A 26,088-nucleotide genomic window follows, 5' to 3' on the forward strand; every position below is an offset into this window, starting at 1 on the left:
ATTATACTATTTAAATAGTTCTGCATAAAAACTAACAAATCAAAAAATTTAAAAATGGCAATTTTTCCTGATTAATAAACAAAAAAGATGGCAAATGAGATGCTATCAGAGACAATAAAGCTATAAAAATATATGGAAAAATTAGGATTCACTCAGTTTGCATATTTTCATTAAAAACTTAAGATGTAATTGAATCACATCTAGTACATGAAGGCCAATTATTTTGATGCACAGAACTTCACTGCAGCAACATGAAAGCACAACTAAAAGTATGACATGTATGTTACTATTTCTTTTTTGGTAGTTAGCAATGCTGATCTGCAAACATTTCTGTGCAACAAAGTTAAAACATTTTCCCTAAAACTTACACTTCTGGAAACAGAGTTTGTGTTTAAAGTCAGACTGCACACATTCGGTGTGTTAAGTACAAAATAGATTTACTTTTTTTTTTTTTTAATTTCAAAGCTCTAGATAATTGATTTTGATCTAAAAATACTTAACTATACCTTAAGTAAAATCAGTATATATATTATGCTTTCAGTATTACTTACAAATTTAGTAAGACATATTACAGAACAATTGCAGATCAGAAATGCCTGCACCAGAATGATAGATATATGAAAAAAAAATAAATTAAAAAAAGGGTTAAAACACAAACTGTGAAAAACTCAAATTCAATTGGTGAAAAGTTTAGGTGACTAAGAGCAAAACACTGAATGATCAAGGCACAGAAAGCCAGAAAAACCCATGTCAGACGGCAAGAATTTATATTTTTATGCACATCTACAAATACATTGCCAAATGTCACTAAACGTTACCAATGCTTTGAAAAGATAGTGCTTATCAAAATGAATTCACTCTGCTGCATGTTTCTTAATATACAATATAGACTTTAAAAGACAAAGGCATATCTTTGAAGCTATAGTACATCTCTATAAAGGCACAGTAGGATCAAGTAATTACAATTATATCAGAAAATTTCACAAGAAAGGTCTGAAGAGCTATATTCAAACATATATGGATTTGTCTCCTTTATTTAAAAAAATTAAAGCTCAAAATTAATAATCTTGTAAAGAGATACATTGTACCAAATAACCTCCAAGTCTTTTTCAAATATTTTAATTCTTCATAAAAATGTTTGAGGATGTGTATTGTTTGTAAAAAACACTGTAGGAACCAACTACCCAGGTGACCTGCTCACTCCACCATCTCAATCCTCTACTACTAGTTTAACCCTACTGAAGGCAATTTTATTGGAATTAAACTAATAACTGCAAATATGTAGGTATATTCTATTATTGCATATTATAATCTTATCAAAATAATTAATAATTTTCAGTATAAACAACTCTAGTAGTTGAAATTGTTGTTTTCCAGCAGGAGTTGGAATACTGTATACTGTCAGAGGTACCTGAATGTTTAAAGATTATATCCTCGTGACTTTACATGAAAGGTAGAGTGTTAAATTTCAAAACAGAAAAAAATATCAATCCCTTGTGGCCCCAATCAATATATCACTGTATTATCTTGAAATGTCTGCTAGTCTTTGATCATCCTGGCATGAAACTCAAAATATTATTTTGGAAAAAACTTCCATAATTCTGACAGGACTCTGATCAGAGTCAAGTACTTTTCTTATTCTCACTCCTGTTTACTGAAGAGTTCAAATCAACAAAACTGAGTCAAGGTCCTTCCCATAGTAGACATGAAACCATCTTCTTTCAAGTCAGAATTCCCTGGATCTTTTTTTTCTGACTATAAAGTCATTTGACTTCATAGTAAAATACCACTTCCCCCTTTTTAATAGTTATTTTATTATCCCAGGAACAGAATGCTAAGATTGGAAGATTCTTTTAAAATTGTTAGAATAAAAATCTATTCCTAAAAATTATACAGAAATCCTACAACTGTAGGGATTTACCACCCCTCCGGGGTTTAGAGAATTCTCTCTGCCTATTATAGACTTTAGAATGGAATAGTAGTATTGGCATGACTTAGTAAATAGTGAAAAATAAATGAACAGAAGCAAGAAGCAATCTCTATAGTTTATAGACATTTAGTTTTCTGTATTTATTTCAGTGGGGGGAAAATCATCTTCCCCAAACCTTAAAAGAAAAAAAAAACAAAAAAAACCCAAAATTCTTATTATTACTATCTTTCCTGCTCAGGTTCTCATACAGATTCCTCTAATCACTCATCTCAAAGCTGGTGTTTTCCAAGGTATCATCTTGGCCCTTTTCTTGGCCTACATATCCCACTGGGATGACATCCACTCATGGTTTTAACTGTGACAAGTACTCTGAAGACTCAAAAATCTTTACCTTTTCCCAAAGATACAGACCTACTTAATTATCTCTAGGAGATGCCCACCTGAATGTCTCCTAAGTTTTGAATTTGATTTATCTAAATGAATTTTATCATCTTCCTCTCAAATCTGCTCTCCTTTTTCCTCCGGCAGCCTCTCTCCATTAATGGCACCACTGTCTATACAGATATCCAAATAGGAAACCTGGAAATTACTCTTCACTTATCCACTGTGCTTAGTCCACGTTAATTAAATGTCCAAGCCAAGCCATATTAATTCCACCCCTAAAGTAACCCCCCTAAAAAACTGTTCATCTCAATTGTCTCTGAAAATTATCCTAGTTCAGAACTTTTTGACTTATCATATAAATTATAATACCTTTCAACCATATTAAAGTCTTGTTTGAGCATCTACTTCAATTAAAATCATAAAGATTTAAGTAAGCCTCAAAATAAGAAAAACAAAAGTACTACTAATAGGAAGTCATAAATACCTCTACTAGAGGAGAAATACATCAGGAAACAAATAGGTTCATTTAATATGATAAATATGGATATATACGTTGAGGCCAATAGCTAAGGGAAGAGAAGGCTATTGATGCTGTTTCTTAATCAGTGGACAGGCCAGTTTATTTCCCAGGCAAAAATATGAAAGTCATTTTAGAAGGTCTACTAGATTATGTAAGCTTTATAGAGGCTTCAAATGTCTGTTTTGTTGAAAACTGTTAATACAACAGCATAATACCGTGAGTATAGAATAAATACTCAACAAATATTAGTTGAATAAATGGATAGTCAGAGACTCTGATGCTAAAAGATGGATCATGTGAAACTGAGACACGGTTATAGGTGGTTCCAAAATTAACAAGTCTCTCACCACTGTTTCTAAAGTACCAAACATTTATTTTATTATAGACATTTTTCAGGACAAATTCCTTGAGAGCAGAAACTTTATCTATTTCATGTTTCCATATCTAGTACCTAACACATAACAGATGCTTAGAATGTCTAAAATAAATTTTAAAATGGCAATCCCAACATTTAGAACATACATGTCCCTTGCTATCTTTAAGAAAACTTAAAAATTTAAGAGGTGCCCTATACATGCACCAAGTAACACTAGATTTCTTTAATATACAGAAGCTCAGTTAGGTTAAGCTCATTTCAGTTTCATGTCAACTACTTTTGAACTCATTTTTATGTGAAAATTTACAGTTCTAAATTCAGAAATGGAAGCTATTTAAAATAAAAAGTTTTTTTTACTGAAGATTTTATTTATTTATTCATGAGACAGAGAGAGAGGCAGAGACACAGGCAAAGGGAGAAGCAGGCTCCACACAGGGAGCTCGATGTGGGACTTGATCCCAGGACTCCAGGATCATGCCCTGAGCCAAGGTAGATGCTCAACCGCTGAGCCACCCAGGCGTCCCTAAAATAAAAAGGTTTTAAAAAATTACTTCTTTTAGGGGCACTGGGGCGGCTCAGTTGGTTAAGCGTCTGCCTTTGGCTTGGGTCATGATCTCAGGGTCCTGGGACTGAGCCCCAAGTCTGCTCCCTGCTCAGCAGGGAGTCTGCTTCTCCCTCTGCATCTGTGCCCCCCTCTTGCTTGTGCTTCTCTTTCTCCCTGTCTCAAATAAATAAATAAAATCTTTTTTAAAAAGTTTACTTCTTTTAAAAGAAAATGGCTACGTTGAAATAGTCTTTTACAGGAAAGAGACAATTTGACTATCTACCCACAGGAATGTATAGATAGGTCAAAGCTACAGCCTGGTACTAAAAAATAAATTGTAGGCTCTGGAATAAAAACTTATGTGCTCAGGGAAGCCTGAGTGGCATCTGGCTTCCTCATGGAGCCTGCTTCTCCCTCTGCCTGTGTCTCTGCCTCTCTCTCTCTGTCTCTCATGAATAAATAAATAAAAAATCTTAAAACAAAACAAAACAAAACTTATGTGTTCATACCCTGATCCCTTATCATATGGAGGCTACTTGGCGGATCTGTCAATCGTGGTGAGCCTCAGTTTTCCCATCTATAAAATAAGAATATCATGACCTATTCTTCAGGATTGTTAACAAGATCAAATAAAATACTTTATACAAAGCATCCTACACAGTGCCTGACACAGAGCAGATGCCCAATGAACATCAGTTTATTTAGAGATGTCTTCCTCTTTGTAGGAAAACCTATATAGACTTGATAAAATAATCAGATTTTTAAATTTAAGAAAAAGATGGTAAGAATTATGCTGAAAACAAACAGTATCTCTGTCTTATAAACAGCAGCAGCTGAATAAAGGTTGGAGCAGACCCTACATTTATGTGGAGGGTCAATGGACTCAATATCTGTGTTATCTATAACCTCCTTCTGCCCAAGACAGGTATAGAAAAACTTAATAAAGAAATTTCTGTTCTTTCTTAGTGAGGTTTACATGTGATCCAATCACAGTCGACAGGATCTTTTCTGGATTATCGGTCTGTTGATAAGCTTTTAAGTTCCTACCAATGGTTAGCAAAGACCTACAAACCTTTTTGGAAATGGGAATCGTGATTAATTAAAACTTTTTCATTAAGTTTCACCCAAATATCACATTTGGTTCAATTACAAACTATGGTACAAGAGCACTGAAAGTCTGAAAGTTATTCTCTTGTAATAACACGTTTTTCTTCCCTTTTCCAATGAAGATAAAAACATTTATTTATATATTAGCACTGTATAATGATCAAAACTTACTTTATCTCCTCAAACCTAGAAACAGAGTATAATTTTTAGATTAAAAATATAAGGTCAAAACCATCATGTATTTGTAACATTTCATGCTTAGGTATGCTTGGTTATAACATGTTGCTTTTACATCGGTAATGTTTCTCCTAATTAGAAACACTAAAAATACCTAAATAACAAGAATAATGAACCTCTTACATCTGACTAAATCTATAATTTGGGTTTTCAAATGGAAATAAAAAGAAAGAAAACAATTATGTGATCTATTTTCGGTAGGAGTTACTTTCTAATTATATAACCATTTGAACAGTAATACAATATACAAAACCAGACATATTTGGTTAATCTAATAAACTACCATATATTAATTCTAACATATAACATAAAATATCTAATATCTAACATATACTACATAAATATATAATACAAGGTGACTTACCAAATTATAAAATAAGTAGGATAAATTAGTCCTAAAATTATTTGAATAATTTCCATTTAATTTGTTAATTTTTAGACAAAACTGATGTGATTTACTGTTTTGATACAAGTCAATAAATAACGCTTATGACTAAATCTTGATTTGATATAGGGAGCCACCTCAAACTCTTTCAATGGCTTTCCCATTTAAGTGATATCACTACTATTTACACTGCTGAATCTTCTCTTAGCTCCTGCTGAAATAAAAGTTACATCATTTTTTTTCTAACTCATACAATACCATCTAAGATCTATAATTATTCAATATCTTTATTCTTGAGTAATGAATGAAAATCATATACTGAAATATCATTTATAATCAGGTCAAATCTCATCCTTCCTGTTATGATATACTACTACATGGCAAAGCCAGTTGTGAGCTCTGTTGCTGGGCTATCTGTATTTGAATTCTAGCCTTGCTATTTAAGTCTTAAATAATCCCTCTGAATGTCTTAGTCTCCTGGGGAGGAGAGCATGATGACAACCCAAATCAATGAGTTAATACACATTTAGAACAGTGATTACAATAGAGCAAGTGCTACATAAAAATTAGTACTCACTTTTATTCATAATGACCATGACAGGTAAACATTAGGTAGACTGTAACAAACTTGTCCCAGTAAATGGAAGAAAAGTTCAACAGAGTTGTCAAGAAAGGAATCCACATTATGGGTATTCCCTGATACCATATTGCCCCCATTACCCCCACCTGTCCTATGTGGCAATCCTCCTGCTCCAGGAGTGCCCATCATTCTGGTGGAGATCAAACTACCTAATTGATGTCTGTCTGCTTTCCCCATCTAAGAGCCAATGTCCTATGAAAACTACAATTCCTGCAAAGCACTCAAGAATGTCTTCAATTATAGATAGCCATAGCTTTGAAGCACTCGACAGATACCAAACTTTTGACACTAAAAGGAGCCAGGGCTGCTACACAGATAATTTCCAGGGTGGAACCTGGACCAGAATCTAACTGGCTTCATTAGATGTGGACAGAACAGGTGGGAAGGTGGAGAGGGGAATGAGATTGGTATAACTAAGTATTTAGAAAGAATGTTGGTGTTCTTACTGGAATAAGCGAGGTCCTGGAGGCCCCTGCTGTACCAAGTATTAACCTTTATTTTCTGGCTCATAGGAAAGTCAAGGGAAATTTCTGGAGGTGCTATGATGGCTAGGGAGCAGCACCTTGAGGTCTCAACACCAACTTTTATTCACTAGCCAGCACAGAAGTATTTCAACCAATTTTTACAATCAGTAATCTTGTGCTGATATACAACACCTAAATATCATGCCCGGTTTGGAAGATCAAAGAATGAGGAAGAGAAAGGTCCAATTAACTTTGCAATATACCATAGCTACCTTAAACCTGCTTAATACCAGTTAGAACTATATGGTTGTAAACTGTTGGGCACAAGCAAAACTCAACAAATTTTAGGTGTGTATTACCAAAAACCCACAGCACAATTGGAAGAGCAAGTTAAGGGTTCAGATGTTCCTTACAGCCAACAAATTAGTAACATAATTTTGTGTAATAACTACATAATTATATTCACATACCAAATTGTAGAAGGAAGAGAATTCCTCAAGTCATTTTTTAATTTCTTGAATGTCAAAGATTCCAAATCTGTCTTCACAATGTGACTCACCTGCCACTCTCTCATCTGTTTCCCTGTTACCATCATCTGAGTATCTTGCAAAGTCTAAAGAATCGAGAGTACTGATGCTCCCAGCTCGATCTGTAATAATAAGAAAAATAAAAGAAACTTATTATTTGTTAAGATAAAACATTGGAAATTATTTACCTACGATTATTTTTCATTTAAAAAGCTATGATTCTAAATTCTACTAAAACAATAAACCAAGACAAAAATGTTAATGCCAATTAAGCTACTTCAAAACAACTCCAGTTTTCCTGCCCAAATCTCTGGCTAACTCCTGAACAATGCACACACGGGGTAGACTGCAACCAGTCTAGCTAAAGACAAAAAAACTCAAAAAAAAAAAAAAAAAACAAAAAACAAAAAAACAAATGTAAAATGACATTTAAGCTACTATCTGAGTTTGCAGGCTGAAGTCAAGAAAATAATTTCTTAGGAAAAAACACAACACCGTTTGAAAAAACAGAATAAAACCCTATCTCCACAACATAACACACTTGATTTGTGTTATGTCCAAAACTACTATATACACAAGAACCAATAAAATGTGACACAGTCTCAAGACTAAACACAATCAATAGGGACCAACTTGAAGATAATCCAGACGTTGGTATTAGTAGACCAAGATTTTAAAATCATTACTAACTATGCTTAGTACACTAAGATTTCAAAATAACTATTAAAACTATGCTCGGTGAAATAAAGGAATATGTGCACACAATGAAAGAAAGGAGGGAATCTTAGAAAAATTGAGACTATAAAAAAATGCCAATGGAAATTCTAAAAACAAAATTATCTGAAATTTAAAACTCTTTAAACAGTTTAATAAGAAAATGGAAATAACTGAAAAGGAGTCAGTGGCCTTCAAGACAGAGTAACAGAAATTATCCAAACTCAAGCACAGAGAGAAAAAAAGATTGAAAAAAAAAAAATTAGCAGAGCCTCAGGGACTCATGAGACAACAGCCAAAGATCCGACATATGTGAAACTGGAGTCAACAATAGATAAAACAAGAAATGGGGCAGACACAAACTCAATGAGCTCAAAGAACACCAATGACAATAAGGAGAACAGAAACTTAGGCACAACATAATCAAATTGCTGAAAGCCAAAAAAAAAAAAAAAAAAATTAAAAGTAGTCAGAGAAAAATAATATTTTTACATATAGAGAAAGAGTAATTTGAATGACTGCTGATTTCTCATAAAAACTCCAGGAAACCAAAGGCATCCAGATTGGAAAGAAAGAAGTAAAACTATTTCTATTTTAAATATAAAAAAAAAAAAAACTAAGAAATCCACTAAAAGATCATAAGACCTAAATTTACCAAAGTTGCAGAACACAAGATCAACACACAAAATTTAAATTTTTATATACTAGCAATGAACAATCCTAAGGCAAATTTAAAAAAAAAAATTCGTCAGTCTTATATGATACCAGTGCTCATTACACCACGTGCCCTCCTTAATGCCCATCACTCAGTTACCCCATTCCCCCTCCAGCGACCCTCAGTCTCCTGATTAAGAGTCTCTTATGGTTGGTTTCTGTCTGATTTTGTCTTGTTTTATTTATTTCCTCTCTTCCCCTATGATCCTCTGCTTTGTTTCTTAAATTCCACATGAGTGAGTTCATATGATAATTATCTTTATTTGATTGACTTATTTTAAGTTTATTTATTTAAGTAATCTCTACATCCAACATGGGGCTTAAACTTAACAACCCCAAGATCAAGAGCCGCATGCTCTTCTGACTGAGCCAGCCAGGTTCCCCCAAACCAAACTAATCTTGAAAAAGAGTAAGGAGAGAGGAATCATACTTCTTGATTTTAGATTTACAGAATTTTTCAACAGATGGTATTGGGATAAACAGATATCAAAAAATAAAAAATAAAAAAATAAAAGTAAAAAAAAATAATACAGATATCCACATGTCCAAGAAGGCAAGTGGACGATTATTCATTAAACAAAAACTAATTAAAAATGATCACAGACCTAAATATAACCGTGAAACTATAAAACTTTCAGTAGGAGGGACGCCTGCATGGCTCAGCAGTTTAGCACTTGCCTTTGGCCCAGGGAGTGATCCTGGAGTCCCTGGATGGAGCCCCACATCAGGCTCCCTGCATGGAGCCTGCTTCTCCCTCTATGTCTCTGCCTCCCTCTCTCTCTCTCTCTCTCTCTATCGTCTCCCATGAATAAATAAATTAAATATTTAAAAATAAATAAAAAAACTTTTAGTAGAAAATATGGAAGCAATTATTTGTGTCCTTGGCTTAGGCCATGACTTCTTAGGTGCAACACAAAAGCATTAGCAATGTGGTAGGTAAAAAAAAAAAAATCCTAATCCCTGGCTTCTCTATGAATCTGTTATTTTACATATAGATGGAATTAAGATTGCTAATCAGTTGATCTTAAAGCGATTATCCTGGATTATTCAGGTTGGACCAGTGTAATAGCAGAGGTCCTTAAAAGTGGAAATGGGTCATAAGCCAAGGAATACAGGCAACTTCTAGAAGCTATTTAAAGGCTTCCTAGAAACTCCAGAAAAAACACAGACCTGCCAATACCCTAATTTCAGCCCATTTCGCCTATCACAACACCCATTTTGGATTTCTGAACTACAGAACTGTGAAATTAATAAATAATAAAAATAATAAGAGAAGAGACAAATCAAAAACACTCTTTCAATACAGACAACAAACAGATGGTTAACAGAGGGGAGGAGGGTGGTGAGATGCATGAAATAGTTTAAAGGGATTAAGATTATATTTATTTCGTTGAACAGTAATATATGGAACTCTTGACTCACTATATAATACACCTGAAACTAATATAACACTGTATGTTAGCTACACTGGAATTAGGAAAAAAAAAAAAGTCATCATATAGAAAGTGAAAACACAATCTACAGAATGTGAGAAAATATTTACAAATCAAGCATCTGATAAAGAACTTATATCTACAAAATATAAAACACTATAATTTATTTATTTATTTATTTATTTATTTATTTATTTATTTATTTATTTATAATTTGTATTTATTTATGATAGTCACACACAGAGAGAGAGACAGAGAGAGGCAGAGGGAGAAGCAGGCTCCATGCACCGGGAGCCCAACGTGGGATTCAATCCCGGGTCTCCAGGATCGCGCCCTGGGCCAAAGGCAGGCGCTAAACCGCTGCGCCACCCAGGGTTCCCAAAACACTATAATTTAACCAAAAAGGAACACAACTTCAAAATGGGCAAAGATTTAAACATTTTCCTAAAGAAGATACATGAAAGGCTAATAAGTATACTGAAGGATGCTCAACATCATTAATCATCAGGGAAATGAAAACCAAACTACAATGAGTTACCACTTCAAACCCACTAGATGGCTATAATCAAAAACACAGATACTAACAAGTGTTTCAGAAGATGTAAAGAATGCAGAACCCACATACACTGCTGGTTGGAATTTAAAATGGCTTGACTTCTTGGTAAAAGTTTGGCAGTTCCTCAACAAGTTAAATATAGAATTCCCATGTAATATGTACTTAGGCATATACCCAAGAAACTGGAAACCTATATTCACACAAAAACTTGTTCATGAACGTTCACTAAAACATTATTCACAATGGCAACAAAATACAAACGAATCAAATGTCCAACTGATGAATGAATAAAATGGGATATAACCATAGAGTATTATTTCACACATGCTACAACATATATAAGCCCTGAAAACATGCTAAGTGAAAGAAGCCAGACACAAAAGGCCATTTATTGTATGATTTCACTTATGTGAAATATCTAGAATAGACAAATCCATAAAACATAAAATAGATCAATGGTTTGCCAGGGGCTGGTGACAGAGAAGAATGACTCCTAACGGGTATAGGATATCTTTTGGGGGTGATTAAAGTGTTCTGAAATACAGAATAATGATGATTGTACAATTTTGTAAATACACTAAAACTACTGAATTGTACACTTTAAAATGGTGAATTTTTGGTATATGAATTATACCTTACTTTAACAGAAAGACAAATCCAAGTGTTGGTCAAGATACAGAGAAATTGAACCCTCATATACTGCTGGTGGGAATGTAAAATGCAGTTCTTCAGAAGGCTAAACACTGGAGTTACCATATGACCCAAGCAATTCCTCTTCCATTTAAAACAAATGAAAACGTATGTCCACACAAAATCTTGTACATGATTGTTTACAGCAGCAGTATACACAACAGCAAAAAAAGTGGAAACCACAAAATGCTTATAAACTGATCAATAGAGAAATAAAATGTAGCATATATATTCATATGGTTGAATGCTATTCTCCAAAAAAAAAAAAAAAAGGACTGAAATACTGATATATGCTAGAACACGATGAAACTTGAACATAGGCTAAGTGAAAGAAGCCAGTCACAAAAGAACCATATACTACATGTAAGAAATGTACAAAATAGGTGAATCTAAGGAGGCAGAAAGTAGATTAAGTAATTTCCTAGGGTTTAAGGGTAAGGGTGAATAGGATGTGTGATAATGGGTGAGAAATTTCTTTTTGGGGTAATGAGTATGATCTAAAATTAGATTAGGTGATAGTTGCACAACTCTAAACATGCTAAAAACAATTGAATCATATGCTCTAAATGGGGAAATTTTAAGATACTTAAGTTCTGTCTAAATAAAACGAATACTGTGGAAGGAGCCTCTGTGCCCATCGAAAGATGAATGGATAAAGAAGATGTGGTTTATGTACAATGGAATATTACTCAGCCATTAGAAACGACAAATACCCACCATTTGCTTCAACGTGGATGGAACTGGAGGGTATTATGCTGAGTGAAGTAAGTCAATCGGAGAAGGACAAACAGTGTATGTTCTCATTCATTTGGGGAATGTGAATAATAGTGAAAGGGAATATAAGGGAAGGGAGAAGAAATGTGTGGGAAATATCAGAAAGGGAGACAGAACATAAAGACTTCTAACTCTGGGAAATGAACTAGGGGTGGTGGAAGGGGAGGAGGGCAGGGGGTGGGGGTGAATGGGTGACGGGCACTGAGAGGGACACTTGACAGGATGAGCACTGGGTGTTATTCTGTATGTTGGTAAACTGAACACCAATAAAAATTAATTCATCAAAAAATAAATAAATAAATAAATAAATAAATGAAACGAATAATTTAAAAAGCTACAACAGCTTTGGAGTGCAAGAAGAAAAAATGCAATTCAAATTCTGTATTCAAAAATATCCTTCCAAAATGAAGACAAGATAAACTTAATCAGTTCCCTCAATATTTTTCACAAAGGTCCTTATGCCTCAAGATGCTAAGAAAAGTTTTTAAAAAAGAAAAAATAAAGGCGCACACACACGTGTTGTGTGCGTGCAATATCTCAGGTTTTATAGTGTACATCAGTATATCAAAGATCCATAAAAGTCCTGAGGTAAAGCAAAATAAGATAGCGTTTTCCAAAATCATTTGTCCATCACATTCCTTTTTTGAATAATACCTATTTATTATCGCAAGGAAATAATGTTACTCAGAATACATTCTGAAAAATGTTAAATTGCTTTCTCTATTTTCTGTAATTTAAAAATATTCATTTGTTAAAGGAGATAATGTGTTAGAACAGGGTTTGACCAGCTAAGGCCTGACCCAAATGTGGCCTGAGGGCTGTTTTTTTTTTTTTAATTTTTATTTATTTATGATAGTCACATAGAATTAGAGAGAGAGAGGCAGAGACACAGGCAGAGGGAGAAGCAGGCTCCATGCACTGGGAGCCCGACGTGGGATTCGATCCCGGGTCTCCAGGATCGCGCCCTGGGCCAAAGGCAGGCGCCAAACCACTGTGCCACCCAGGGATCCCCTGAGGGCTGTTTTTATATGATTCCCCAAGCTAGGGGTGCTTTTAATGGTTTTAAAGGGTGTTATTTATTCATTCACCAAATATTAACAGAGCACCTAATCTGTGCCAGGCACTATTGTAGATTCTGGATACATAGCAGTGAAAAAACAGATAAAAATACTGTCTGCCAAAAGATACTATGCAGAAAAGCAAAACAGTAGAAATGGAAAATTAATTTATACAAAACATCTCAACTCTTACTAGATCTCTGTAATGTAGTTGTTTTCTTGTTATTGTTTTTTTTTTTTTTTTAAACAAAAATGTCTTGTCTCCTGGATCCCACTTCACTATCAGCGACTCCCAGATTCAATGAGGCGGTGGAAGGCTTCAATCAGAAAATATGTTAAACTGAGCACTAAACAATAAATGTCTACCAAGTCAACTAATGAGGAAAGAACAAACAAGTATATGGAATTTTCAAAGTGCTCGACTAGTTTGGTGTAAGTAGTAAGGTTTCAATGTACAGAAGCTACAAGGGGTCAGGCAGGCTAGGAGGTAAGGGACCAGCAAGAACATTCTTAGAACACTGTGTTTCTATTAAATGAAACATTTAATTTCCTCACAATTATACCTGATAAACAGTAATTTGCTATTAAGTTTTAAGACAGCATAAACAAAAATGACAAAAAAACCCCAAATATTATAGTATCCCTTATCATTGCATAATTTCTTTTAAGCATAAGCCAAGAAATATCAAATAACAATAGTAACCACAGAAGTATCAAAAGTACATAAAGGGGCACCTAGCTGGCTCAGTTGGTAGAATATTCCCCTTTAATCCTGGGGTCTTGAGTTTGAGCCCCACACTAGGCGGAGAGATTAGTTAAAAAAAGAAAAAATTTCACATTAAAAATGGGCTGAACTCAGGAACACTACTCGGCAATAAAAAAAAAAAAAACAACACTACTGATATATACAACAGCATGAGTGAATCATGATGCTGAATGAAAGAAGCCTTACACACGAGTACATACTGTATAAGTTCATTTAAGTGGTGTTTTAGAACAGGCAATAGTAGTAATTTATAGCAGAAAAAATCATAATAGTAGTTCTTAGAGTGGGGGGCTAACTGGGAAGGAGCATGAGGGAACTTTCAGGGGAGAAAGTAATGTTCTATACCTTGACAGGATTCAAAACTCATGAAATGGTACACTTAAAACTTACATATCTTATTGTCTTTAAGTTTTACCTCAAAAGAAAAATAAAAGAATTCTAAATATTGAGCTCTTTTTAATGACACGCATACCAAAGTATTTAGAAGAAAGTATATTGATATCTGCAGCTTAATGAAATGGATAAAAAATAGGATGGATTTTTGGATAAACAAGAGGGTTGGAGAAATACCTAGATACAAGATAAAGCAAGTACAGTAGAACGTGAATTTTGTAACCTAGGTGGGGGTATATGGGTAGTAAAATTCAACTTTTAAGTTTTGAAATTTTTAAAATGTGGGGGAAAAATAAAACTTCTTAAACACTGATAGAATCCACGGACTCCTAGATTTTAATAATTACAGTTGTAATACTCGAAGATAGCTACTATTATTGTCTTAAATGACAAAAAATTTTTTTGTTTTCCCTCTACTCTTTGAAGTTGAGGCTTATATAGTGAGAATTTGCCATATCATTAAGGCTACTGCTATTTATTGCTTAAACTGCTTCCCAAAGTAAGTATACATAGCAATCTAAGTTCCATCAGCAGTATATAATGCCAATGTTTGGTATTATTTTTATTTATTTTTTAATTTTTTTAAAAGATTTTATTTATTTATTCATGAGAGAACAAAGAGAAAGAGGCAGAGACACAGGCAGAGGGAGAAGCAGGCTCCATGCAGGGAGCCCAATGCGGGACTTGATCCTGGGACTCTGGGATCACGCCCTGGGCCAAAGGCGGCACTAAACCGCTGAGCCACCCGGGCTGCCCTGTTTGGTATTATTTTAAATCTCACCAGTTTAACATATTATAAAACTGTATCTTGCTTAATTATGCATCTCTGATTCCTGGTGAACTTGAACACTCTGAAAAATATATCAGCCATCTACCTTTTTTAAGCGTGTGCGTGAGTCTTCTATTCACATTCTTTGACCATGTAGCTAATATCTAGATTTTCCTGATGCGTGAGTTTATCTGGCCATTACTGCCCTAACCAGAAACTCAGCTTGAGTACTACATTCTCTACTCTTAGTCACATGTCTTAGCTCCTCATTCTGCTGTCTCCAACATATGTATTAAAACATGTACACTCAAAAGAATCTACTATTATCAACCAATATTCTGGTATTGTGACATCAGTTATCACTTAGTCCTGATTTTCATTGAATGTTAAGGATGATGTTGGTTGTTGATTTCAGATAAATATTTTTTATTATGTTAAGTATTCATCTATTATTAGTTTTCTAAGTTTTTCTCTTTCTCTTCATAATACGTTTAATCATACAGATAGGCCTAGATTAGAGGTGTTTAATTAGCCACCATACATTATTCCTCCATTATACTGTTGTTATTTCTTTCAAAGTTTCAAAGAACTCATCTATACAATGGGAGAGTACTTGAGGAAAGCAAACACACAGTTTAATTTTCAAGTTGGTATTATTATGGCCATTGAAAAATATTTCCCAACATTTTTTTAAAGATTTTATTTATTCATGAGAGACACAGAGAAAGAGAGAGAGAGAGAGAGAGAGAGAGAGAGAGAGAGAGAGAGAGAGGCAGAGACCCAGGCAGAGGGAGAAAAGCAGGCTCCATGCAGGGAGCCCGACGTGGGGCTCAATCCTGGGTCTCTGGGATCACACCTTGGGCAGCCAAACCGCTGAGCCACCCGGGCTGCCGTTTCTAAATTTTTTTTTAGTCCAAGCCAACAACTTCATATTTTCCAAGAAAAAAGATCTAACTCCTCTCTAAATAATAACTATGATGTCACAAAAGTAAAAATCTCCTAATTCATTAAAATTTGTTTTACCATGTCAGATAAAACAAAAACAAACCAACCCTACTTTACGTGTCATCCTTGTGCAGAGGCCATGCTAATCTTCTCTGTATCATTCCAATTTTAGAATATGTGCTGCCAAAGCAAGTGCAAAAAAAAAAAAAAAACCCTACACTAATGAAAACAGTAATTTCAATTTTGACTGAACTAACCCTGTATTTTGTAAATATAATGCACTTGGATTTTCAGACTAAAGAAATACAATGTACTTTGGATTTTCAGAGCAATAACAGTATAATAATAATAATTATTATTATAATAATACTATACATTGTATTATTATAATAATACAATAATACTATAGCCAAGAGAAATATACTTCTTCAAATTCAGCCACAATTCTTTTCCAGGGTAAGTACCTTTCCAAATACTCTAAAACAGTTTGAAAACTGTAACCTCTTTTATTTAGAAAAAATCTACCATATTCTAGTATGAAGTATACCACAAAGCATTTCTTCAAATTCTAGGATTGTGTAACTTAATAATTCACTTTTATAACACAAGAAACTGAATAGCCCGGAAGTTTCATCATAGCTGGCAAACTGGTAAAACCTGTATGTGGGTTTTAAATTAAATCCAAGAACTAAATCCATTATACGCAGTATGACTTTAAAGCATGCAGATTAATTTTATAAATTGCATATGAAAGCCTCTCTTATATTTACATTTTTAATATTTTAGCAATGATGACAGGATGTACTTTTATAATAGTTAAAAAAATTAGTTTCAGATTACTGAAAAGGCATTTTATGGAAATTATATAGTACTTTAAAATCTAAACGTAATTAAATAGTTGCTGACTGGTAAAGAGTACTGTTAATTCAATTAAACATTTATTGATCAGGGCGCCTGGGTGGTTCAGCAGTTGAGCTTCTGCCCTTGGCTCAGGGCATGATCCCGGAGTCCCAGGATCGAGTCCTACGTCGGGCTCCCTTCATGGAGCCTGCTTCTCCCTCTGCCTGTGTCTCTGCCTCTCTCTCCCTCTCTCACCAATAAATAAATAAAATCTTTAAAAAACAACTACAACTTTATTTTTTATAATATTTTATTTATTTAATTCATGAGAGAGACAGAGAAAGAGAGAGAGAAAGGCAGAGACACAGGCAGAGGGAGAAGCAGGCTCTAGGCAGGGAGCCTGACGTGGGACTCGATCCTGGGACTCCAGGATCACGCCCTGGGCTGAAGGCAGCACTAAGCCACTGAGCCATCGGGCTGCCCTACAACAACATTTATTGATCAACTACTGCGTACCAGGTTACTGACATGAAGGTACAATAAGGTATTAAAGGATAATTTTTTAAAGGATATGGATATAAAAGCCCATGCAGGTGTGTTGTACATGTTTATTAAATGTTTCTGTAAACATACATAAGTTATTAATTGACTCAGATGAGTAGATTTAATATTTTCACTATATAGTCTTCTCTGTATTATTTGAGTTTTATTTGTATTTGGCATTTTACCTTCAAAGACTTTAAATACTTTCTATAATGAGTATTTAATAATTAAAAAGTCATGAAAGTATCTAATTCATAATGAAAGGACAGCAAGTAAAGTATTACTAAACAATTAGCTTTATATTTCCATTCTTCAGTAAAAGTGGTTTACTAAACCATGCCTAAGTAAATCTAAGTCATAGTACATAATGAAGAAATATTATAGAAATTCAATAAATAGAAAGATAATGAACTTCCCTTAAAAGTAATTATATTTAAACCTGAGATCATGTATAAACATTTTAGCATGTTAACCACTTAAATTAAGTATGGCTTTTAGATATCTGTCAAGGATAAAACTTGTATTTTCTGATCCTCAATTCTCCTCCAGTGCTGGCGCTCACTTCACTCACTAACTCCTATGTTAAAAATATTTGAGCTAAAAAAGAATCTTAGATAGTCCAATCCCCTCATTTTCACAGATAAGAATACAGAGCTATGTATTCATTCAGGATTTATTAACCCTCAGTGTGGAATATAAAATTCAGTAAGATTTGGTCTTTGACTTAAAGTAGCTTATAAACCACTGAAATTAAGTACACAGATAACAATGATATAACCAGATTATTGAATGTTAAAGGCTTTAATAAATTAATCGGTGAGTAAGCCAGGATTAGAAATTGAGTCTCCCAGCTTGCAGTCTGTTGTCTTTTCCTCTTTGTCAGAAGATTCTACAATGAGCTAGACTTCCAAGCTGTTAGGTCAAGAGAAGGATTATTAATAATTGTTATGAATAATAAATTATTATATTTTTAATGTTTGGAGCACTAACTCTGTGCCACAGGTAACTTTCCACAGATAACTATTTATTAAGCTCATAACAATCCCCTGCAAGAGGAGTCCTTGGCATCTGCCTTTTTTTTTTTTTAAAGTCTTTTTTTTTTAGTCTTAAAAGACTTATTTATTTGAGAGACAGCAACAGAGAGAGAGTGTGTGTGTGTGTGCAGGGTAGGAGGTTGAGGGAAGGGGAGAGAGAATCCTCAAGCAGACTCCCTGCTTGGACAAGCAAACTCCCAGCAGAGTCCAACTCAGGGCTTGATCTGCAGACCCTGTGATCATGACTTGAGCTGAAATCAAGAGTTGGGCACTCAATTGACTGAGCCACCCAGGGTCCCTGCCATCTGCTTTTTATAGTAGAAGAAACAGAGTATGCAGAGTGCTGCAATTAGGAAGTGGCAGAGTAGAAATGTAAAGTCAAGCTCTCTGATGCGGAGGCCTGAGCTCAAAACCATTAAGTTCTCTTCAATAATATGCCTAAGAGCATGCAGGTTCCAATCTCCTAGATTCCAAATAAGTTGGTATTGATACTGTGAATGACTTTACATCAGACTCAACTCAGCTTTGCTCAGGCACAGCTGAGGGAATAGGCTATTTTTGCAAGGAATATTCCAAATTCACATATTTACAGGAACTACTACCTACCTACAGATCATTTCTTTAACACAGCTTCAACATTTATTCAAAGCTTTAGGCACTGTTCATTAGGGGAAAAAAAAGTTCATTAAAAACATATGTAAATTCATAAGTCTCTATATAATTCATTTCTGTAAGTGAAATACAAGATCAAAAAAATGCTACAGGGAACCCTGGGTGGCTCAGCGATTTAGTGCCTGCCTTTGGTCCAGGGCGTGATCGTGGAGTCCCGGGATTCAATCCCATGTCGGGCTCCCTGCAGAGCCTGTTTCTCCCTCTGCCTATGTCTCTCTCTTTCTCTGTGTGTCTCTCATGAATAAATAAATAATCTTAAAAAAAATGCTACAAGTTAGAGGATTCAGAGCTCACTATAGGCTGGAGAAACTTTAGGAAGAGGAAGGAACATAAACTGGACCTTCTTTAAGGATACAGATACACTAAGATCTAGATAAAAGAAAATGATGACCAGGAATAAGTATTCTCAGATAAAGGAAAAGGCACTGAGTCAGAAAAATATAAAACATGTTCAAGGGACACTGAGTAAACAATGTATGATTAAAGTTTTGTAGAGGCACCTGGGTGGCTCAGTCAGTTAAGTGTCTGCCTTTGGCTCAGGTTATGGTCTCAGGGTCCTGGGATCAAGCCCCAAGTCAGGCTCCCTGCTCAGCGGGGAGTCTGCTCCTTCCTCTCCCTCTACCCTTTCCACTCCACCTCCCTCTTGAGTTTTCGTTCTCTCTCCTCTCAAATAAATAAATAAAATCTTAAAACAAAAACAACCAACCCTATCTATAAGAAAAATCAAAGTTCTGTATATGGATAACATGGTTAAAAAGGCAGGAAGAAACAAAGTTTAGGAAGAAGTTTATTACACATACCCATGATAAAATACTTTACAGTCACTTTTATCATACTATGCAAAAAAAAAAATGGGATAAAAATTAAAATTTCTAAACAAGTGTGTAAATTCTTTTTTTTCTGTGATACATGATTTTTCTAATAAAAAAAGTTGGAAAAAGTTGCTTTAGACAGAAGGAAGCAATTTTTGAAAGGTTTTAGCTGGAATGACATGAAAAAATAGCTTTTAAAATCAAGTAAGGGGATCCCTGGGTGGCGCAGCGGTTTGGTGCCTGCCTTTGGCCCAGGGCGCGATCCTGGTGACCCGGGATCGAATCCCATATCGGGCTCCCGGTGCATGGAGCCTGCTTCTCCCTCTGCCTATGTCTCTGCCTCTCTCTCTTTCTCTCTCTGTGACTATCATAAATAAATAAAAAAAAAATTAAAATCAAGTAAGAACAAGGATGGAAGAAGAGATTAGAAAAAAAAGCACATGAACCAGTTAAGAGGCTAAAACTGATGGTCCAGATGTGAGCTAAAGGCCTTAACTAAGACAACATACAAGCACAGAACTGCAAGAGGATAAAAAATAACAGAAAATATGATGACACTACTTTGAGCAAGCAATCTTATCTATCTACAACAGGAGCAACTGGTTGCAAAAACCAATGAACATCATTTATGATTACTGGGAATTTTTGAAATACTGGGTGGGAAAATCTAGAAGAAAGCTACACCCATGATTGCAATTGTGGACTCCTCCTCCTTGAGGCTTTAGTTAGTCATGCTCCATGACTACACCAGTAACTTAAGATGTAACCATGCAGCAAAACTTCAAGACGAAAAACAGAGTACAAATTTAGCCTTGTAAGATTATTTCATTCAGGAGAACAATTAATGACTATATTTGGCTCCAATGGAGGCTCAGTTAATCCTGGTCTATGGCCCAAATATCCTACAATCACATGTAGGACATGCATGTCCTGATTTAGATAAGTGCTGTGTAACATGGACATCTTGTCAAAATTAAGTAATATACTTAAAGCAGTTATTCACTTCTGTCTTAGTGTGGTGTTAGTTTGTCACTCTGTTTTTAAAATGGTCAATTTTATACTACCTGATCTGCCTTCTGCATTAAGGAGAGGGGCCCATCATACACTAAAATGACCTAAGAATTCTTGCTGAGCTATTTTGAAGTTGACATAAAACAGCAGTTGTGGTATGTAACATAAAGAATGCAGACTTTAAAGTTAATAATCTGAGCTGGAATCATAGTCCTGCCACCAAAAGCATGATTTGTGGTAAAATATAAAAGGGCATACAAAGAAACATAAGCCCCTGTGCCCACCTCCGGATCAGCAATCCTCCTCTGTGGCATCAATCACTGTTTAGACTTTTCTGTACATACCATTTTAAGTTACAAGAGGCATATGCAAATTTCACCCTTTTTGTATATAAATGGAAACATATATACTGGCTGATTCCTAATTTACTCAATTTATAATATAACTTGGTGGACATTCCACATCACATATAGATTATTCTTTTTTAATTAAGCAATCCCTTACTGTTGGATATTTATGTTGTTTTCCATCTTTTTAAAAAAGACTTATTTATTTATCTATTTATGTATTTATAAATATGAGAAAGAGAGAAAGTGAGTGCCCACAATCGGGGAGAGGCAAAGAGAGAAGGAGAGAAGCAGACTCCTTGATGAGCAGGGAGTCCAACACTGGGCTCGATCCCAGGACCCTGAGTTCATAACCTGAGTCAAAACCAAGAGTCAGAGGCTTAACTGACTAACCCATCCAGGTGTCCCTAGGTTGTTTTCAATCTTTAATACCTTTACTTATAAATGATATTTTAAAAATCTTGGTTCAGTTGTTTTAATGCAAATGAGCATGTATATATCCATAATAAATTACAGAAATGGAACTGGAGATTAAAGAATATGTATTTTTAAGATATGACTGATACTACAAATTACTCTCAAGAGTGTGACACCAACAGTACATGAGTACACAATTTTACCTTTCAACCTTTGTGTCACACATATATTTTATTCTAAACTACACTCAGAAGACAATATGGCTTGTAGAAAAAAATCTGTTAGGAAGAGTCCAGTGAGAACATAGATTCAAAAGTTACCTATCAATACAGTCTACCTTTTTAATATAGATATCGTATTCAAAGGTTTAAGACATAAAACTCAGCATTCTCACTATTATGACTTATAAAGTGCACAAAATGCAAATGATAAAATGGACTAGAGATTTTGGCGATACATTTATGAATGTATCATCATTCCATTTACATACTTTGATTAACTATCCTTACTTACACACCTCTGATGAAAAAAAGAAAAAAGTTTCGATTCTTACCATGATTGTAAAGAATGTCTTTAATGAAGAACTACTACTGGCTAGAAAAATTAGAAACTTTAAGGCTATTGTTAGGTCCTTTCTTTCTCTTTTAAGTATTTATTTATTTATCTATTTATTTATTTATTTAAGAGAGAGAGAGAGAGAGAGAGAGAGAGAGAGGCAGAGACACAGGCAGAGGGAGAAGCAGGCTCCATGCAGGGAGCCTGATGTGGGACTCGATCCCAGGACTCCAGGATCATGCCCTGAGCCAATGTCAGTTGCTAACTGCTGAGCCACCCAGGGATCCCCTAATTCTACTTTCATACACATACACAGAATATTACAGGACACTCCTCCATACAATGCAATAAAAAGCTATTGGCTAGGGACTCCTGGGTGGCTCAGCAGTTGAGCGTCTGCCTTTGGTTCAGGGCTGCATTCCAGGTCAGGGGATCCAGTCCCACATTGGACTTCCTGCAAGGTGCCTGCTTCTCCCTATGCCTGTGTCTCTGCCTCTCTCTTTCTCTGTGTCTCTCATGAAAAAATAAATAAAATCTTTAAAAAGAAAAAATAAGGTATTGGCTCAGTAGGCCAAGTGTCACACTCTTGATTTTGGCCCAGATCATGACCTCAGGGTCTCACGATCCAGCCCCCCTTGGATTCTGTGCTAGGTGTGGAGCCTGCTTAAGATTCTCTCTCTTCCTCTCCCCCTCCCCCACTGCTTGCATGCAAGCATGCTCTCTCAAAAATAAATAAAAATTTTCTTTATTAATCTTTATATTTGTAAAATATATAGTTTGTAAGCAAAAATTATTTTTATAGTTTTTTTTTTTTTACAAATTGACTTAATATATGATAGTCAATATAAGGTAACAAAAAGGTAGACAAATGCGACACATACGAAGAAATAACTTATTCAAAATAAAACAAAACTAACACAAACCCTCAAAAATCAAAGAGGCACTATTTTCAAAATCTGGACAAATAGGAAAACCATTTCCTTAAATATTAACAAATATATTTTTATTATAAATAATTTAGAATAATTATAAATAATTAAATCTCAAGTACTTACAGGCAGAAGCCAGTGAAAACAAGAGGCTGTTAACATTTAAGACCTTGGTTAAGTGCCACTTGGTTTTCTGTTTGCTTGTTTGAGATTTATTTGAGTGAGAGAAAGAGAGCCAAAGTGGGGAGGGGTAGAGGAAGAGGGAGAGAGAAACTTTAGCAGACTCCACTCTCAGCTCAGAGCCCCACGTGGGGCTCTATCTCAGGACCCTGAGATCATGAGTTGGACCTTCAACTGATATTAGTAATTTAGATATAAAACTTTATTTTTAGACCGAGATATATGTTTTTCATCATAAAGCCATGGGAGAGAGGGGCACCAAACTTAGTTTTTGACCTAAGAATACTAAACAAAATGAAAATTACACAAATTCTAGGTAAGTTTTTTCCCAACGAAGCTTTTTTAAAAAACAAGCATACATCCTGAAGATCATTAACTTTCTTTTTGAAAAACAGAAAGTATAATTTTTTTTAAAGATTTTATTTATTAGAGACTAAGAGAGAGAGAGAGAGAGAGAGAGACATGGGCAGAGAGAGAAGCAGGCTCCATGCAGGGAACCCAACGTGAGATTCAATCCTGGGTCTCTAGGATCACACCCTGGGCTGAAGGCGGCGCTAAACCACTAAGCCACCAAGGCTGCCCCACAGAAAGTATAATTTTAATTTTTGACAGAAATAAGGTCTGTTTTCCCTGATTAATAGTCCTATCTTGCTTCTTCTCAGGCAAAATACCACAATGGCTTGAAACATCACACCACATTTTTACAAGTACCAGGGGAATCACTTTATTTAGTGGAGAGCTAGATAATGGGAAGCACATTCCCAGATGTTTTAAATAAGGCAAAATACATATATAAAAAAATACTATCTTTTCTTTACCCTCACTTCCTTTTCCTCACTCACGATAAAGAGTCAAATAATAAAGTTGCTATTCAAAATTTCACTTTCTCCAGAAGGGCCATTTCATTGCCACAATCGACAATAATTTTTCTGAATCTGAATGCTTACACTATTATTTGTATCACAGAAGACTATTCTATAGCTCTTTCATGTGTTAGTCTTGCTTCTTCACCAAGAACATAAGCTCAAGGACTGGCATTAAACAAACATCTTTTGGATCCTTATAATCATGATTACACAGCTTAATAAATACATTGATCAACATAAATACTGAATACCAGCTATATTTAAGTCATGCTAGCCAGTGAAAATATCTTATTAGATTTTCTATAAGAATTAACAATAATTTTGAAACTACTAGGCAGATATAGACAAGCAAAATGATAGCTATGCAACCGATAAATTTAGGAATGTACAGGGTAAGTTGCATTCAGCTAAAACAGTGAACCTAAAAATCTTAGAAATATTTTATTGATATTTTCTATCTCAGAAGCCAGAGGAATCACTAAACGCAATTTCAATCTAAGAAGGAAGGAATTAGTTTGTAAAGCAGAAGAGATGGGAACGTTGGAAGATTATAATCTTGACATGTTAGCATTGGTGATACTGAAAAAGGAATACTGAGCACTGTGAGATATGTACTCTTTGTGAGTTCTGAGAAAAGACATGTAGGATCATGAAACAGAAAATTTTAAAAAGAAGGAAAATGACTCAGGAAGGCTGTAGGCTTACAAGTGAAATTATCACACTGATTCATAAATGACTACCTCCTGACATGTGAATACAGAATAAAAGAAATCTATCACTGAAAGTCATTAAGTTACTTGTCTTCCCAATTTGATCACCTACTGTCTGTACTGCAAAAAAAAAGTTGGGCTCATCTATGAAATTACAGTCCAATTTTGATTACTGCTCTAAGACTTCAAGTGAAACCAGCAAAGATACTATTAGTGCTCTAAGACTTCAAGTGGAACCTGGCAAAGATACTACAATCTGATCAGTGTTAATCAACGACATTGCCACAATTTTTATCTTGCAATCCAACTGAAAAGCAAAACAATTACTAAATTGAAGTTTATTCTGGCCCAACTGGCAAAAATACAGAAGAAAAATATATAAATAATGTGTGTCTATTCAAACAACTATATTAAATATAAAAGATATAATTAGTTCATCAGGTAGATCTAGTAGAAATCTTGCAATGATGCTACAATTTATCAAACACTGAAACTTCCTTAAAGTGTTCATTAGAAGTAAATTTTCTAGTTAAGAAATTCTTGGGCACCTGGGTGGCCTAGTCGGTTAAGGGACCAACTCTTGATTTTGGCTCAGTTCATACTCTTGGGGTCATGGGATTGAGCCCTACTGTCTGGCTCCATGCTCAGCCCAGGACAGAGTCTGCTTGAGAGTCCCTCTTTCCCTCTCCTCCTCCCCACCCCCTCACGTACACACTCTCTCAATAAATTAATAAAATCTTCAAAAAAATAAATTCTTCTACTGAAACAATCAAATTTATAAAGCTATAATTCTTTTACCATTTGAATGTTTTATAAGTCTGGATTACTCTTCCAGTCAAGAAAAAAAAAATTAAATACAGTATGAAGACTCCTTAAAGTATTTTAATAGAACCACCATACTATTTACCTAGGTCAACAGACTTTTATTAAATACGTAAATCTTGCAAAATTAAATTGTTTTTAGACATCGATGAAAGAAAAAAACAACTTTTAGCTACATATTTGTTATTTTGAAGTATTATGAATTTTCAGATCAGACACATATCCATCAAAATATATACAAAAAGAAATAAAAATAATTAAATGTTTTAGATAATCTATACTATCCATCTTTACATGGTTTATAATCACCCAGGATGCTCTTATTATTATAAAATCATAATCTAATTTGCAACAATCAACATGCTAGACTTGAATATAGGGGACCTTAAAAACAGGCAGTAGTCTAATTCTAGAGAATCATTTA

The 26,088-nt window shown here is 34.7% G+C and overlaps 1 protein-coding gene and 1 non-coding gene across 6 annotated transcripts in view; both read right to left on the reverse strand.

Moving 5' to 3' along the window:
• The window catches only part of LOC129514519 (RAB11-binding protein RELCH), a 112,565-nt gene that overhangs the window by 82,416 nt on the left and 4,061 nt on the right, over window positions 1-26,088 (reverse strand). For all 5 annotated transcript variants that reach the window (XM_055333134.1, XM_055333133.1, XM_055333132.1 and 2 more), the window contains exon 2: window positions 7,147-7,236. In XM_055333134.1, coding sequence (XP_055189109.1) covers window positions 7,147-7,236 — 90 coding nt within the window. The remainder of the gene's footprint in view (window positions 1-7,146; window positions 7,237-26,088) is intronic.
• LOC129514663 (U6 spliceosomal RNA) lies at window positions 16,016-16,118 on the reverse strand. Its single transcript, XR_008665476.1, has one exon. It is a non-coding gene; the product is annotated as a U6 spliceosomal RNA (small nuclear RNA).

This window comes from Nyctereutes procyonoides, unplaced genomic scaffold, assembly GCF_905146905.1.
Source record: "Nyctereutes procyonoides isolate TBG_1078 unplaced genomic scaffold, NYPRO_anot_genome, whole genome shotgun sequence".
Taxonomy (NCBI): Eukaryota; Metazoa; Chordata; class Mammalia; order Carnivora; family Canidae; genus Nyctereutes; species Nyctereutes procyonoides.